The 18132-nt window shown below is 35.9% G+C and overlaps 1 protein-coding gene across 7 annotated transcripts in view; it reads left to right on the forward strand.

The window, feature by feature from the left end:
• The window catches only part of LAMA2 (laminin subunit alpha 2), a 693967-nt gene that overhangs the window by 601323 nt on the left and 74512 nt on the right, over positions 1 to 18132 (forward strand). For all 7 annotated transcript variants that reach the window (XM_043457137.1, XM_043457138.1, XM_043457134.1 and 4 more), the window contains 6 exons: positions 2687 to 2803; positions 4488 to 4670; positions 6259 to 6264; positions 9069 to 9223; positions 15257 to 15400; positions 16424 to 16557. In XM_043457137.1, the coding sequence (XP_043313072.1) occupies positions 2687 to 2803; positions 4488 to 4670; positions 6259 to 6264; positions 9069 to 9223; positions 15257 to 15400; positions 16424 to 16557 (739 nt within the window). The remainder of the gene's footprint in view (positions 1 to 2686; positions 2804 to 4487; positions 4671 to 6258; positions 6265 to 9068; positions 9224 to 15256; positions 15401 to 16423; positions 16558 to 18132) is intronic.

The raw sequence follows: 18132 nt of genomic DNA on the forward strand, positions 1-18132 counted from the left end.
CAAATCCTGAAACAAAGAAATCAGAACAGGCTCAGAATATTCCCATTTTTACTTTCTAGTACAGAAAGCAGAGGAACAAAATTACTGCTTTGAAACTTGAGGAATGGCAGTAACAATGTTCCTCAAATCAGTCTTTGTTCTGAATAATTGGCCTGATTGTTCAGCCAGTATTTGTTATCAGAATTCATAAAATAGTATAAACCGAGTGATGCCCTTTAAATTAATGGTTTTCTCAGTTGTACATGAATATCTTTCTTGCCAGCACGTTTTAAATGTTTCATTGTTTAAAAAGTCAAATCCAATCAAGAAACTAAGAAATGAAATTTGTACTGTTCCATTTCCCTAATTGATGAAGGCTTCTAAATTATTATCAAAAGAACAGCCTTTAACTATTCTCAGGGAATTTGTATAGATATCACAGTCATAGTGAGATTGTCTTTATTTCAAAAAGTATTCTTTCTATAACCTATTCAAAGATTTTATTTTAGTACAGTGAAAATAGCAGAAGTATTAAAAGAAAGATAAATTGTGATTGACAGAGGAGAAAATCTAATTACTTGGAAAGTATATTTTGAAGGACTAGCATTGAAAATAATATCTTAGTGACTGGAATGGACATATTGATGTTTTAGAGCCATGTTTTTCTGGAATATTTTATGCTTTATTTTTCTATGATGTTAGGTGTTTGGCTTGGAACCTAAAAGCAGATGCCTCCAACAATATTATGGGCTTATATTACCGTGGTATAACAGTGGTGTAATTCGTCTGCCTATAAAACCCTGATATGAAATGGAGTGGATCATTAATTAATATGCTCAGTACTCTTTATCACATCCAGAACACTGATAGTTAAGAATCTTCCATCTATCTTCCCTTCCCTTTGCTAGTCTTCCCAGATGAACGCCAATAAAGACAAAGATTGTTCCCTAAGCTGCCAGCGGCTTGTTCCGTTCCTCCCAGAAGCCAGATGCACCACCTCTGCAAGAGGTGGCCACGCAATCCAATCAAAACTGCTCTGCTCTGTCCAGTGAGGGGTAGTCTCCTGGTCTGCCCACTCTGGGTACCAGGAAAGTGATGAGAGCAACAGTCGGTGTTGGTAGATAATGGTCTTCAGCGTTTCAAGTTACTTTTTTTCTTTAAATTCTTTAAATGAAAAAACAAAAATATTTGCACAGAAAAAGCAAATTAACCAGCACAACCAGGTGTAAAATGAAAGTACATCATTTAGTGCGTCATCCTTCACACCATCGTTATCTGTCTTTCTTGTGTCATTCCTGGTTTTTATCTGCTATAAAATACAATGTTATATACAAACTAACTTAACATTTGAACATGTTAAAAAATTAGTGGAGAGAAGCTGGGCAATTTATACTAGTAATATTACATTATCTGACTTCCCCTGTGAATGAGAGGGTAAAGAATCTGCCTACAATGCACGAGACCCAAGTTCAATCCCTGGGTCAGGAAGATCCCCTGGAGTAGGGAATGGCAACTCACTCCAGTATTCTTGCCTGGAGAATTCCATGGACAGAGAAGTCTGGCAGACTACAGTCCATCAGGTTGCAAAGAGTCAGATACAACTGAGCAATTGACCCTTCCACTTCCACAGTAAATGATACATTTTAATGTTAAAGAAAGCATGCTAAATAGCAAGAAAAAACCTATATAAACCCTACTTAAAATAAATTGTAAAATGTTATTTTCTCTATAAAAAAACAAAAATGTGCCAGAGGCTGTTTTTTCATTCCTTTGATTTTTATTTTTTTCAAATACTACTAAGTGATGTTTAGTAAAGTTGGGAGATTCTGCTTAACAGTCATGTCTACTTGAGATTTTTAAAAACTAATTCAGTGATCCATTTTGATAATAAAGTTTTGAAAATAATGACATTAATTTGAGTGATATCAAGAGGGTATCATTATACATGCAATAAAAGACCAAATCTTTCAAAGTTTTTCTCCATAGAAAACCATCAAATTAAGTCAAATAACAATAAGTTACCAGAGAAAATATAATTGTTGAATATATTTGTGTGTCACACAGTCATATAAATACATATTTTATAATCTGATCTGAAATATATAATTTGAAATAATATAATAATCTGAAATATATATAATTTATATAATATATAATCTGATCTGAAATATATTTGTATACAGATGCCAATAAGTTAAAATAAATTAACTTTCTTATTAAATAATTTTATATTAAAATAACCTGAAATTGTATAATACTGCTTTTATGTGGAATCTATAAAAATGATGCACTCACTTTTGATGAATGCACGAAATGAACTCATTTGCAAGGCAAAAATAGAGACACAAACAATAACAGATGTATGGATACCAAGAGAGGAAGCAGGAGTGGGATGAATTGGGAGATCGGGATTGACATATACACTCTACTATGTATAAAACAGATAATTAGTGAGAATCTACTTTATAGCACAGTGACCTCTACTCAGCGCTCTGCAGTGACCTAGATGGGAAGGAGACCCAAACACTAGGGGTGCATGTGAACGTATAACTGACTCACTTTGCTGTACTGCAGAAACGATGCAACATTGTAAAGAAACTGTGCCCCAATAACAAGTAATTTTATAAAATAACCTGAAATTGTATATCCATCTGTAAGTTCAGAGAGGATTAAAATTGTTTCATCCTTTTTTGTTTTCTGTTCACAGAAAATGATGACCAGCTGAATGGCTTGACAGCCAGATTAGACGATGCCAATATCAGAAACGGGGATCTCCTGAGAGCTTTGAATGACACTTTGGACAAGCTAGCAGCCATTCCAAATGGTAAGAATTCCAGACACTGCAAGCTATCCTATCCTAATGGAAATGAACTTTTAAAAAATGTTCCACCTCTGCCTGTATTTCTTAGCACTATCTTTGTACCATTGTCAGGCTATTAGATAATGGTTTTTTCTACTTAGGAATTCTGTGTAAGAATGAGAAGCTAAGAAACACTTTTCACCAGGATGTGTATCATTTGTTAACTGACATTTGTAGGAATAAATTACAAAAAAAGAAAATAATAGACATCTTGTCATTGTATTGTTCTTCCACATTTCAGCCCAGGAAATCGTACATTGGTGTGAAAGAATATCATACAGACACTATCCTCTAAAATGTTCATTTACTACCACAAAATTGCAGTTTATTACAGTACCTACAGGGCTTTCCAGGTGGCCTAGTGGTAAAGAACCCACCTGCCAATGCAGGAGACATAAAAGCTTCAGGTTTGATCCCTGGGTCGGGAAGATCCCCTGGAGGAGGGCATGGCAGCCCACTCCACTATTCTTGCCTGGAGAATCCCATGGACAGAGGAGCCTGACGGGCTATAGTCCATGGGGCCACAAAGAGTTGGGCACAACTGAAGCAATTTAGCACATACAAGGTACCTACAGTAATAGGTAAGAACCAGCTGCCTTTCAGCACACTTTTCTTGGCAAAAACATTAAGACGTTAAGATTGAACCATGTCTACAATATCTTTTTACGCATTACCTGTTACTTGGAGTTAATGTTTGTTATTAGTTACTGAAAGCATTATTGTTTTGGAGATACTATTTTTATATTTTAATAGCATGATACAAAGGTAGCAAGAGTTGCTAACATTTATTAAGCAAGGCTTATTCAGCATGTTTGCGTTAAGTGTATGTTACCCTCATACTAATCCTACAAGGTGAACAGCATTATTATCTCCACTTTACAACAGACAAACTTAGATGGGACACTGAGGGCCGTTGTTAAAAGAGACATAAGATTCCAACCTCACAGTTTAACTTCAGGGGCTGTGATCTTAACACTAATCTACAACATATTAGTAGACACGTAAATATATGTACAATGTACATTTTTTATAAAAATTATGGTGAAGGAAACACGTCTATACCAAACAGGAACTATTAAAACCTTAATGATTTTTTTACTTTTTTATCATTAAAAAGCCTAAGTAACTTTACTGATTTTCATGTCACTTCCTCAGTAGTAAATATGTTCATAGAAAACATCCAATGCTGGTAACAAATATAAATTGTTTACACAAACACATGGTCTAATATACCTGAAAAAGTCTCTCTCCACCAAAATTGAAAGACATTCGTTCCCTCCCCGCCCCAAACCCTGGAAGTGCAGATTAAATGTTAAAACTATTTTCGATGAGCCTATATGATTCAGATGGATAAACTTCTCTCTTTAATATGTTCAGCAGCAAATCACAATATCGCCTTCCACAATGAACTTTTAGAATAATCACATTGCTATTTTAAGGGCTAATCAGGTATTCATAACGAAGGTCCCTGAGAAAATTCAATTTCACTGAAAGTGTGCTTCATTTGCTGTAGCCGACTGAGGCAGAGTTCAGCCTTTCCCTCATGCCTGAGTCCCTGAGGTCAGCCAGGCGCAGCCTCTCTCTGACAAGCGTGGATTAAGCCACTGACTTCAGAGTCTTTGTTTTGTTTCTCATCTTCTGCTTACAGACACAGCCACTAAACTGCAAGCCGTTAAAGACAAAGCAAGACAAGCCAACGACACAGCTAAAGATGTACTGGCACAGATTAAAGATCTTCACCAGAACCTTGATGGCCTGAAGAAAAATTACAATCAACTAGCAGACAGCGTAGCCAAAACAAACGCTGTGGTAAAAGATCCTTCGAAGAACAGTAAGATCTCCTTTTTCACTTTGATTATTGCACTTATTTCTTCACACTCTATAAGTATCCTAGGCTCATCACTGCTAGAGCAGGAAGGGGCCCTCATAGTGATGCAGTCTGCCCTCCTCCCTTCATAGACTGGCCCCAGCAATTGAATGCCTGCGGCTCCAGAACTGGAATATAAGACTCCCAGCTCCTCACTCAAGCTTATCTTATTCAAATTTCATCCGATAAGAGGAAATTAAGAATTCTCAAAGCCTGCATGGTATTTGGCATAGGGATGCCAAATACTTTTTAATCCTTCAGTGTAATTGAAAATGCAGTTATACTTGGGAAATTATATCCTCAGAGCTGTTGAAATTCCATGGAACCAAGAGGTCAAGGAGCACTCTAATTAGCAGGCCTGTTAGAAGAGAATACTAAATGGGATCAACTTGAATGCATTCAAGTTTGGAAAATACTGGTCTTTTATTACTTAAGATTCTAGTTCATTAACATTATCAGGAAATTAAAATATTTAGTTTATCAAGAATATTTCTTCATGTCTTTTGTATATTGCATTAAACTATATTGAGTTAAATATGGATTTACTGAGAAAATGTGGGAGAACTAAATATAGTAATTTAAATTATTAAGTAATAAGCATTATAATTTTTAATATTGTTTTATTCTTTCAAGTGATAAAATGCTATCTTCATATATGCTTGTACCAAAGGAGATGCTTGATTCTTTGTACTTCACAGTCTCAAGAGATTAACCTTCTTTATACAGAACAGTGTAGTTATTGGGAATTAAAACATTTGTAGAGTGTAATAACAAAAACACAGTTATTGACGTTATACACTGTATAATCCAGATTACAAACACTGTTTGGGGAGTGGAGCCTGGTTTTTCAGCATCTGTGACTCAGATCAAAGGTTCATGATACTTTGAAATAATAGCTACTGCTAACCTAACTCCTTCCTGGGCAAGGAGTGCAGACATAGCTAAGTGCCCTTCAGAGTTAGGGAAAAGGGTTTCACTCCTCGTCATTTCTTCAGGGGAGGGAAAGAGAAGACATACAGTTTTTCAGCTTTTATTGTGTAAGCCCAGAGCTAGGCTCCCCTGGTGGTTCAGATTCCATCTGAATAACTGGTTCACAGGCATGCCAAGTCACAATATCCAACCCCCCAAAAAAATGAATGAAAAGATATTTTAAAGTAAATAATACTCTTTTATGCTATCATTTCATTCATTTTCAGACTGATTCTCAAATGAGAGTGGCCTTATATAATATTTATCTCCCTTTTGTGATTCTATCATCTATGAAAAGAAATAATATCTATGAACACTAATTACACTGGATCTGTTTCTATCTTATTAGAACATGATAATAAAACTCCTTTTAATATGAACAGTGGCCTGCTAAGTGACATATTTTGTGGATTTTTACTTGATAACTCTTGTTTGATTTAAAATGGAGTGAATTTGTAATTAGCACCTGTTGTGAAAAGTACTATTTTTCTTGACAGTTACTATGTTATAATATCTATGAAAAATATTTTCTCATGAATTTTCTATTTTTCTCTGTTTTACTTCCATATGAAATTACCTGCAGAAATCAGTATGTATATATTTACTTGCATACCTTTTAGTAATTTTTATGCTTGATTGCTTATTACAAAAAGCTTCAGCTTTGCATGTTTCCATGTTTTAGTATGGCTTTAAACATTGGATACTCTTCTTTCCAGTGTCACAGTAAGAATGCTAGATATAGAAAAGGAGTTAGTGTGTGAATGTGTGTTTGAAAAATTAGTGAAATATGTTATCCATGTAAAAATAGAACATTGAATTCTTCCATAGATTTGATTGAATTATGATGCTTCTGATAATACAAATGCAGTCACTGAAGTCCAAATGACTTCTTTCTAGCGGAATTAAAGTAGATCAGATCTACACTGTTGTTGTTGCTTTTCCCCCGAAGCTCACTCCCCACTCCTTACAAGCAATTATTCTCAACTTCAAGAGAATTATACTTGGAGAAGCATAAAATAGAATTAATAAAATTAGGTCTTACCAAATGAGCAGTCGCTGAGATATAAAAATTATCTGTCTTAAACACCTCATAGTTTAAATTCCAAGTCAAAAATAAAACTTCAGGGTAGAAAATAATGAAAATAAAACTGAACATATCTAAACCTGAGAAATATGACCAAGTCTATCCTCAGTGGAAAATGAGTGCAATTATATTACTAAAAAGCTTTCAAATAAACAAGTTAGGCAATCAACTCTAAGGGTCCGACAGAATAACTAATTAAAAGAAAGAAGATGAAAAAGAGTTAATAAATTAGAAGACAGAAAATAATAGATGTGATAAATTCAAGAGATGTATCTTTAGAAATATAAAGATAAAATATTTTAAATGCTTGACCTGCTTAAATCAAGGAAAATGAAGAACAAATAGGCAAAGTTCTGCAGGAGATACAACTAGATAAGGGAAGAAATTTAGCACATAGGAGAGGACTTGGCAAAACTCTAGGCTAATATATTTTAAACTCTAAAAGAGAGAGTTTTCTAGTAAAACATTGTTATCAAAATCTATCTTCAGAAGTAATTTTAAAATCTACACAAATAATCATAGGAAAAAGTGAGAAGTTTCCAAATACTACAGCATAAGAGAACATCAGACTCAAAATCACAGGTGATTTATTTTTGAAAACCTTCAAGAAGATAATTTCTATATTACTTTGACTGTTCCAGAAGATGGGGGGCGGGGGAATAGCAAGGGATAAGGGGACTTCCAGGTTCCATTAGGTAAAAACTTCTGAGAGCTTTAAAAGAAAGGGATCTATTACTTGTCTAAGCCTAGTCCCTGCATAACAATGTTTTCATTTCCATGAATCTAAGTCTAAATCCCTTTTTCTCACTTCTAGAATGATTTGAAGAATATCAGAGTAATATTAGGGAATTAAAGGAAGGGAAAAAATGGACAAATGGTTTATTTAAAGTGTAAAACTGAAGGGGTAGCTATGCTGACTCCCTATACAATTATGTAACAAGAGTTTTGAACTCAATAACCCTCATTTCAGGAGAAAATAGTCCTTGATCTAGCAGCTCTATGATTAAGGTTAATAATAGACCTATGTTCTTTTTAGACATCATGAACAATATAACTCATATTTGTGAGCATGAGTTCAAAATGCTTCAAAATATTACTTACTTCCTTTTGCACTCATTTGATTTATTCCTGAAGATTCAGTCTCAGATCACTCCTAGTTCATCAGGGCCAGTAACCTTGGACCTTAAGCAGTTTCACTTTTTCATCAGAGTCACAGTGACAGAAAACAGAACAGTACATGCTTGGTCAGATAATAAATGACATAGTTTGGATAAGGCTGCCAGCATCCTAGGGACAGAATAATTGATTTTCCATGTGTCATGTGCCCCCCTATGAAAAATACAAGCTGGAAGTCTAAGGATCAGTAATAACCTTCAATTGTTTTAGGGTTAAACCCCTTTCTAATTTATCAATATTCAACCTCCTTTAAATTTTAGCTACAAAAGTGACAGTTTAATGTGATTCAACCTAATGTAGAGAGCAGGAGAATCAACTATTTTTCAAAACAAAAATGAACTGCAGCATGAAAGATATAAAGTATAACATAGGCCTTCAGTCTGAGGGTTGCTAAGCATTGAAATGTTTTTCAGAAGGCGTTTTAATAGCTTTTCTCTTTAAGATGTACAAAGAAAGACAGTGAGAAAAAAAAAAAAACTAATTTTGTGTGAAAACCCTGATTTAAGTACAGTTCTGGCTTGGACAGACTCAGTGACATTTTAAAGATGCTTCCAATTCCTTGATTCTTTGACTCAATTTCTGTGCTATGAAGGTTAGTTTGGGGACTGAAGCTAAAAATTAATCATTGAATTAAGCTGATCATATTCTCCATCTTTAATGCTGATGTGCACGTTAATCCCAAAGCCAAAGTTGTCAGCCCTCTTTCTCTAACATCATCTCCTCTGGCCTACTTGCGTCCCATCATCTCCTCTGGCCTACTTGGGTCCCAACTGAAATATTTCCATTTGCTACCACAGACTGCTTCAACTGCCCTGGCCTTGCCTTTGCCTTGTGGATAAGATGCAATCCTTTCAATTGTTTAGTTAAGCATACTGCTATGTTCATTTCTGTGTGTGTCTGTATGTGTTCATTTCTGAGTGTGTCTGTGTGTGCAGCATGTGTGTGTGTTTGTACATGTTCATGTGTCTGGGTGTGTGTATATGTATGCATGTTTGTGCATATGTGTGTGTGTGTGCGCATGTGTGTGTGCCTGGGTGTGTATATACACGTGTTTGTGCATGTGTCTGGGTATGTGTATACGTGTGTGTGTGTGTGTGTGTGTGTGAGATATGCACTCATGTTGTTCTGTGCAGTCGCAGATGCAGGTGCCACTGTGAAAAATCTAGAACAAGAAGCCGATAGACTGATGGACAAACTTAAACCCATCAAGGAGCTTGAGGATAACCTGAAGAAAAATATCTCTGAGATAAAAGAACTGATAAACCAAGCCCGAAAACAGGCTAATTCCGTAAGTTCCTTCTGTTTTCAGTATTAATAAATGATTGTAATGTTTGTACTATTCCCAGAAAAAATACTTTCCCCAATGTATCTTGTTGAATGCGCTTTGGTCCTTTTCCTTTAATTTGAAGCTATTTGTGGGGGAGGTGGGGAATGGAAGATTAGATTTTTTCCCATATATTTCAAAAGATATTTCTTGAGAAGAATAATCACCACCTACTGTTTTGGAAATGAAAGTTCTGATATATTTTATTATAGTTTGAATAGAGTTAATACAGATTGCAAGAATGGAAGCCTTATTTTTGTATACTAAACAGGCATGGATGAGAACTCCTTACTCTTGATGAAAGCAAAAAAGGCCAACCAATGGGGTTGAAGAAAGAATGAACAGACAAGGTTGTAAGAAATAATAGCAAAGATGAACCATTTTTTTCTATATATTTTTTTATTTGAGTCCAAGCAACCAAAAATTAATTTGGTTACAATTTCTATACTTTTTTGGAATAAGAGTAGGAAGCACTTTACGTGTCTCAAAATTTTGCTCTTTATTAATCCAGTTATAAGACTATAAATATAGAGGCAAACTTTCTGAAAGATAACAGTTTAATGAGCCATACAGAATTGTAAATGCCAATCTGAAACTTTAGTGAAGTCATCTTGTGATTCTTCTAGAAATAGAATGAATATCAGTTTTCATGTTATTGTGCTTAAACTGAAATCTGAAATCTTTGTAGATAACCAAACCTCCCATCTCCAAATTAAACTTCCTCTAGGTTTAGTTTGATCTCCTTTCAGTCCAAGGTACTTTCAAGAGTCTTCTCCATCACTGCAGTTCAAAAGCAGCAATTCTTCAGATGCTGAGTCTTCTTTATGCAACTCCTACGTCCATACGTGACTACTGGAAAAGCCATAGATAGCTTTGACTATATGGATCTTTGTCAGCAAAGTGATGTCTCTGTTTTTTAATATGCTCTCTAGGTTTGTCATAGTTTTCCTTCCAAGGAGCAAGAGTTTTTTAATTTTATGGCTGCAGTCACTGTCCACAGTGATTTTGGAACCCAAGAAAGTAAAATATGTCACTGCTTCCACTTTTCCCCCTTCTATTTTCCGTGAGGTGATGGGACTGGATGCCATAATCTTATGTTTGAATGTTGAGTTTTAAGCGAGTTGTTTAACTCTCCTCTTTCACCCTTATCAGGAAGCTATTTAGTTCCTCTTCACTTTCTTCCATAAGAGTGGTATTATCTGCATATCTGAGGTTGTTGGTATTTCTCCAGACAATCTTGATTCCAGCTTGTGAATCACATTTTTAGCCACAGTTTTTGACTTAGTTACCAAGTGGAAAGATATGGACATTTTTATTATTTCTTCATTGTAAAGGAATTTTAAAATATGCCCATATATTCATCAATTATGTGTGCTTCCTCATCCCATCCCCACCCACTGGGAAGAAAGATAAAATTCTGGCATATAAATACATAAAACCTGTCCCCAAATACAAAATTACTTACTTCACTAAGTATGATATCTCCAGGTCCATCCATATTGCTTCAGATGACATGATTTCATTCTTTTTAATGGCTGAGTAATATTCCATTGTATATGGGTACCACTTCTTTCTCCATTCCTGTGTCAATGGACATTTAGGTTGCTTCCATGTCTTGGCTGTTGTAAACAGTGCTGCAGTGAAGTTTGGGTGCATGTCTCCTTTTGAACCATGTTTTTCTCTAGATATATGCCCAAGAGTGAGATTGCTGGATCATATGGTAGTTGTATGTTTAGGTGGTTTTTTTTTAATTGGAGGATAATTGCTTTACAATGTTGTGTTGGTTTCTGCCATACATCTACACGAATCACTCACAGGCATGCCTGTGTCCCCTCCCTCTTGAACCTCTCTCCACCCTTCCACCCCTTTAGGTAATCCATCCTACCTCTCTAGGTAGTCACAGAGCGCCAGGTTTGGGCTCCCTGCATCATTAATGGAATATCACTCAGCCATAAAAAGGACCACATTTGAGTTTGTTCTAATGAAGCAGATGAGCCTATTCTTATTTTTTTAAGGAACCTCTCTACTATTCTCCAAAGTGGCAGTACCAATTTACATTCCCAACAATGCAGAAGGATTCCCTTTCTCCTCACCCTTTACAGCATTAAAAAAAAAAAAAAAAAAAATGAAAGAAAGGTATAAAAGTAATGCTTGAAAAATATCCATTTTCCATGCCTTTTAAGGAAACTTTCAACTACTTTTTGAAACTGAAGTTAACAACAAAGAGCCTTGTTTTTTTAAGATGTTAGAAATTTGTGAGCAACCAACTTTTTTTCCAGTGGGTTTTATACTCATTGAAGATTACATTTTCCTAGTTTAGAAATATATTTGTAATCTGGCATGAGTGTCTGGATGTGGCCCTAACACATTCTCAGTATGACCAAGAAATTAAAGATATTTATTTTTAAGTAGATTTCTTTTGGTTTGTTGGCTCTGAAACTGAGCGGCTGACATTCTTTTTAAATGAATGGCCTAGTTAATTGGATGAAAGAGTGCAGTGAAAATCCAATAGATATAATAATGGAATTCTCAATAATGTTTAATTGAGTTCATGATGATGAATTGGTAAACAATGTTGGATGAGAAATGCCTTAGAGATACCTACTTCTTACTGATTTTTGTTTAGAAGTCTTATTAAGGATCGACTTTAGAAATAATTGATACAGGGCTTTCCTGGAGGTCCAGTGGTTAAGACTGCACTTCCAACACAGGGCACTTGGGTTCAATCCCTGGTCAGGAAACTAGGATCCTATATGCTCCCTGATGCAGCCAAAAAAAAAAAAAGAAAAGAAATAATAATTGATAGAAAAAAGTAACGTGAGGATATTTGTGTTTCAAAAGTCTCTCCCCTCTTATGAGAGGGATTATATGTCAGTGATTTCTTTTAGAGAAATGTATAAATAATGCCCTTTGATTTACTTGTTTTAAGATAGATAAAAGAAACGTTTATAATTGGAAAACAAAACACAAGGTATTTAAATGGAGAAATCAGTAGCTACCAATGGGTTACCAATATTTTTGAGCAGATACTGAGGGTATGTTCAACATTGCAAGCCAGAGAACAGAAAGTCCAGAGAGTTTCTGTACAAATGTGTAAGAGTTGAGCAATAAATAACTTTACAAGATTAATTCCTGGTGTATTGGGTATAACAACACCATTTTGTTCAGAGAACCATATATTTTCAATAAGTAAAGCTGCCATAAAGCAGATGAATTGTAACTCCTAGAGACATTAAACACCCTTAGTTCTAAAATGGCTACTCTCTCAGACTTTCAATCCTCAGATGAAGTTTCACCAGTTGAATTAGGCTTCTGTACTGGGCTCTGTCTAATACACTTTGAGAACCCCCTTTTCAACATTCCAGTCATGTAATACCCCTGTCATTTTTACCAAGTATACCCATGCAAGGACAGAAACTCATCGTAAGCAGTCATGCATTTCACCCATATCCAGTCACTTCTTCTCTAAGCAGTAGCTGAGAAATATTACTATTAATATGTTGTGTTCTTTATAACACATATGCATGCATGCATGCGTGCCCAGCTCCTCAGTCGTGTCCAACTCTTCACAACCCTGTGGACTTCCAGGCTCCTTTGTCCATGGGATTTTTCAGGCAAGAATACTGGAGTGGGTTGCCATTTCTGTCTCCAGGGGATCTTCCCGACCCAGGGATCGAACCTGCCTTCATCTCCTGCCTTGCAGGTGGGTTCTTTATCACTGAACCACCAGGGAAGCCCTGTATAAGCTCTATGGCCAACCCTATAAGTCATTATGAAATAGAGATAAAACAAATTACACACATAGTTACTTTTGATGCCTAATCTAGCCCCATCAGGAATTTGGATATGATTTCCTGCCAGAGATAGTTCAATCCGTTACTCAGTTTGATTCATGAGTTCCCGTCACATCTTGATTTCTTCCCTTTGATCTTTTTATGATGTCGGTGGCACTTACAGCCCACTTCAGATATTAAATTTGCTCAGTGACAAGATCTCTGCTGATGATTTTGGTTCAGTTGCTGCAAATTCTAAAAACTCACTGTATCCTATACCTCTTCCTGAACATCAAAAATATCTGAGAACTGCATTTTCCCTACCTGCCCTTCACTCGATTACCTTTCTCTTGCTTCACTTTATCCCTTTTTTAATCTCTAAGCCCCTGGATAACACTTTGTATAGCTGCAACTTATCATGTAACAGCCTTTGCCAACCTCTACTGCACATCTGCTTTATAGTATTAACTTCAGAGTAAAAGTTATCCATTTTCTGGTTCTATTTCTCTGTAACTTATTTTGATTCATGTACTCTTAGCATTTTATGTAGAAGGGAAATCCTGTCATTTGTGAAGCAAAGAACTAACCTCTTAACTGAAAACCATGTAAGCAGGAAGACAAAATCTGCAGCACTTTAAGGCAAATACTCGTGACCGAGTGGCCTTCAGTACTGGGCTCAGTTAGCAGTCTGGGTCCCATTCTTAGGGGAAAGGTAAGGGCAGGCAGAGCCGTCTAAGCAGCAGGCTTCTTAGGTGATTCCAGCCCAGGCCTCACACAGAGCCCCTGTTTCTTCTCAGCACTCTTTTCTTTACTTGGGGGTACAGCTTGGAAAGCAAATTAGGTGAAGAAACAGTACAAATATATGACTTACACTGGATCTGTAGGAGATTCAAGAGATCTGCTATATCCCCAAGAGTTCTCATATTTTTGGGGACCAAAAATCTCTCCTTAGCTTTCTCTTTTGAATCTAACCAATTTTGAATCCAGCACATCCTCTTTGTGGTCTGCACCACCCTTGCGAGGGGTCCTGGTACTGTCTTACACCATCCCTTCTTAGACTCTTCAGGATACCTCCTTATCTCACCAGAAGAAGGAGACTGGTTTGGTGTCCTAGGCTATCTCCTTGGAGTCTGCACAGCCCTTTTATGGAGGTAACAGTGATACATACCCCTTGGCTTTCTCCCATGTGTGAAAAGTGCCATAAGGAATGAAAAAATGAAAATTCACCCCCAGTGAGGACTAAGAGGCTTCTGGAAGCCAGGAATTTAAATCAGTGGTGTAGAGAGGTTATTATGTGTCTCTACCTCCTACTTTGAGCACTGACACTAACAAACTAACAGAATCTCTCTCTGAGTCCAAGCAACTGCATTGCTGTCCTAAAAACACCCCTTTGATGGCACACAGGAATGAAAGAAAATTAAATGGAATAATCAATTAGTGTTATTTGTGATTGAAGAAAGGCTCCCTCAATGTAAGTAAAAACTGGTATGAACAGTGTCAGCTCTATTCACATAGGAATTTCTTTCTTAGCAATTTATAGTAATTTTTGAAGTACCAGTCAAAAGAAAAGGAGCTGTTAAATACATTAGTGATGCTAGCCACTGGAAATTATTTCTATCCCATTTCCTGGCAGCTTAATAAAAAGGTATAATTTATTCTGAAATGTATGCTCAGAGTGGAATGATTAGATCCTTCTTATTGCTAGAACATCTAGAACAAAATCTAGTTGGCCTCTTTCAACTATAAGAATATGGGAAGGTCGGTAATTTCCTCTCAAAAATTAAAAGAAAAATGATTTCCTATTTTAAGTGATACCACAATCACTGAAATTTGAATTATAAAATTTCATTAAACTACCCGAATGAAGATCTGTACCATTAGCTTCATGTAAAATCATCTTTTGAGAGTGTTCTGCTATTCATAAAGGAGTAAGGTATGAAGGTAAGAATTTGTTAGTTGAATGCTTCCAAAAATAGTGATGGGCTAGCAAACCATGGGACTGTGAACAGCTCATTGTCAAGATGCTGGCGGAAAGGTGCTTTTCTGGGCCATCATTAATGAGTATAATGGTGTCTGCATATGGGCATTTAGTGATACTATTTGACGATAGAAAATAACTTCAAAGAAGAGATGATGACGGCTCTGTGGTTGTTTGGAGCTACTTGCTACTTCAAACTTTCTGAGAGATTTAGCCTTGGTTCTTTGTATGTTGTTTTTCTTGAAGATCAAAGTGTCTGTGTCTTCGGGAGGTGACTGCATTCGAACATACAAGCCAGAAATCAAGAAAGGAAGCTACAATAATATCATTGTCAATGTAAAGACGGCTGTTGCAGACAACCTCCTTTTTTATCTTGGAAGTGCCAAATTTGTAAGTCTAACATTCACCTTTTCTGTGGCCCACTGTGTGTGTGTACAGTCAGGTTAATCCCGGTAGTGTGGGAAATGTATAGACTCTAATGACATTGCCCCAAAATTAAATAAGGTAGCCTTGCAGATTTGAAAACCTCAGAATCTTACCTCACAAAGTTCTGACGTGTCATTGGAAAGCAATTGGAATGAAAACTTTTTACAGTGCTTAGGCACATCTGCTTTCATGTGTAAGTACACCAACATTTATTTTTGAACTAAATTTTCAGATCCAACTATTCAAGAAAAAAGATTAATAGGGATAAAGCTTTTTTTAAAAAAAAACTTTTAAGAAATTACAATGAATGTAATTTAGAAATTACAATGAACAATGAAATTTCACGTTCATGTGAAATGAAATGGAAAATTGTGTACTGATTTCTTATCAGTGAAAACTCTTCTGATTTGTGTTGAATTTATGACTCAAATTGAAATAACAGGAATTGTATCTAGACGAGCTCACCCCAAACTTCTAGTTCCTTTCAGTTGACCCATGTGACTTTGTATGCATGGAGACCTTCCAAAATGAATGACTTTTCAACAGAACACTGATCACATAAATCAATACTTGGAATTTAGGTGAGAAATTCTGGATCACCTTGGGTGAAAAATCATATCTGGCCCCTCAAAAATGTCAGCACCCATGGTGAAAATGATGAATTCTGAACCCAAATATTTGCTTTTATCTCCAGGATCAGTGTGAGAATCATTTGTCTCAATGTTAGACCTAACTAGAATTGGTTGAATTAACATGTTTGCCTCAGCACTGCATCATACATGTGTATGGACATTGTATTATTAAGATACAGTAGTAAAGTTATTTATTGTTTAATAAATAATCGTAAATCATCTTATTTGGGGATTTTTATTGTGATGCTTCTAATTATTTTACAAATCTGTAAATAGCACCCGTTGAAGACTCTGCTGGCCTCCTTTTTCATGGTGCCTTATATCTGATACCTATTGTTTTGTTTTTGTGCACTAGATTGACTTTCTAGCTATAGAAATGCGTAAAGGCAAAGTAAGCTTCCTCTGGGATGTTGGATCTGGAGTTGGGCGTGTCGAGTACCCAGATTTAACTATTGATGACTCATACTGGTACCGTATTGAGGCATCGAGGTAACTATCTCAATAGAGATTAAGATCATTGACAGAATTTTGAAGTAGTTTCCTAGATCATATGAAAATTTTTATTTCTGTTTCAAGAGGGTAGTTGTGTAGGTATGTAACAGATATTTTACACTGTATACAGATATTTTATATTGTATACATGTTAAGTGTGGGTGATGGTATCTTTGTAGAACGTGTTAGGAGCTAACAAACTTTCAAGATACTGAACAGAATGACCAGTCTTTTCTGACCCCCTCATTTGATTGTTCCATAGAAACATTCAGGTTAAGTTGTTTTCTGTCACCTGAAAAAGTACTGAGACTTGCCCTCATTCAATACAATCCAGAGCATAAGAGCTACCTTTTTTTATTTTGAGCTGAATGGGCTGTTTGTGTAGTTGGGAGAGTAATCCCTTGTCTGATGTTTTAACATATATACTCTGCTATGTGTAAAATAGGTAATTAGTGAGAATCTACTGGACCACACAGGAAAGTCTACTCAGGCCTTTGTGCTGACCTAAACGGGAAGGAGATCTAACAAAGAGGGAGATACGTAAATGCATAGCTGATTCACTTTGGTGGATCAGCCTATCTTTGGTGCAAAGCTCCTCCTCTAGTCTCCGCAGCAGCCTTGGCTTACTGTGTAGTTATCTACAGGCTGGCATGAGTGTATAGTATCAGGCCCCCACTATTTAACATGAAAGGAATAGGAAATTGATTAATTCTGTCTTTGATGCTTTAATTAATTAACTTCTAACAGTGTGCAGATTACTTGTAGAATCCATTCTTATCCTTGATACTTGCTCTTCATTTCTCATCTCCTTTTTCTCATTTTCAATTGCCTACTATATACAAAACAGAGAGGTTTTTTTAAAGGCCAAGGGAAGTTGATCAAAGTTGGGTACAGAGGACTTAAAGATCTGGTGATTGTTGAATCTAGGTATGGATACATAGAATTTCATCCTATGTGTGAATATGTTTAATTTTTCATAATTAAACGTTTCTTGAAGAAACTTAATATGAAGAAATATCTTTAATTCCTTTTAAGATCTTAAATAAAACTGTGAGAGAGAGACAGAGAGACAAAGACAGGGAGGAGAGAGCAATAGATAAAATGCTTGCATTTGTGATGGTAGGGGGATTAAGTACTTTACAGGACTTAAGAATGCTTATATTTGCAAAGTACAGTTCTTCTATTAGAAGAGATATATTCTGTTAAACAAGAACCTTTTTTGATAAATTCATTCTATTTTTCCATGTATTTCAGTTAATGCTGCACCCTCAAAGATAGAAAGCTTACCAAAATGAGACGGCAGGGAGAGAAAAATGACAAAGTTTTGTTATAACTGCTTGTCTCAGAAAAGAGTTCAGATTTTCATGTTTAACAACTCATGGGAACCAATCAATTTTAAAAAAGAATGAAATACAATAATAATAGCTTCTGAAATTCTGTTAATTGAATCTAAATGTGAAGTTCTTCTGTGCAATTTGTATGCACAACTCTGAAGCCTGGATGTTACAGTGTACACATTAAGATGGTTTGCCAAACAGTAAGTGATGCATGATTCCAGGAACAACTACAGCA

Source organism: Cervus canadensis, chromosome 33, assembly GCF_019320065.1.
Source record: "Cervus canadensis isolate Bull #8, Minnesota chromosome 33, ASM1932006v1, whole genome shotgun sequence".
Classification (NCBI taxonomy): Eukaryota; Metazoa; Chordata; class Mammalia; order Artiodactyla; family Cervidae; genus Cervus; species Cervus canadensis.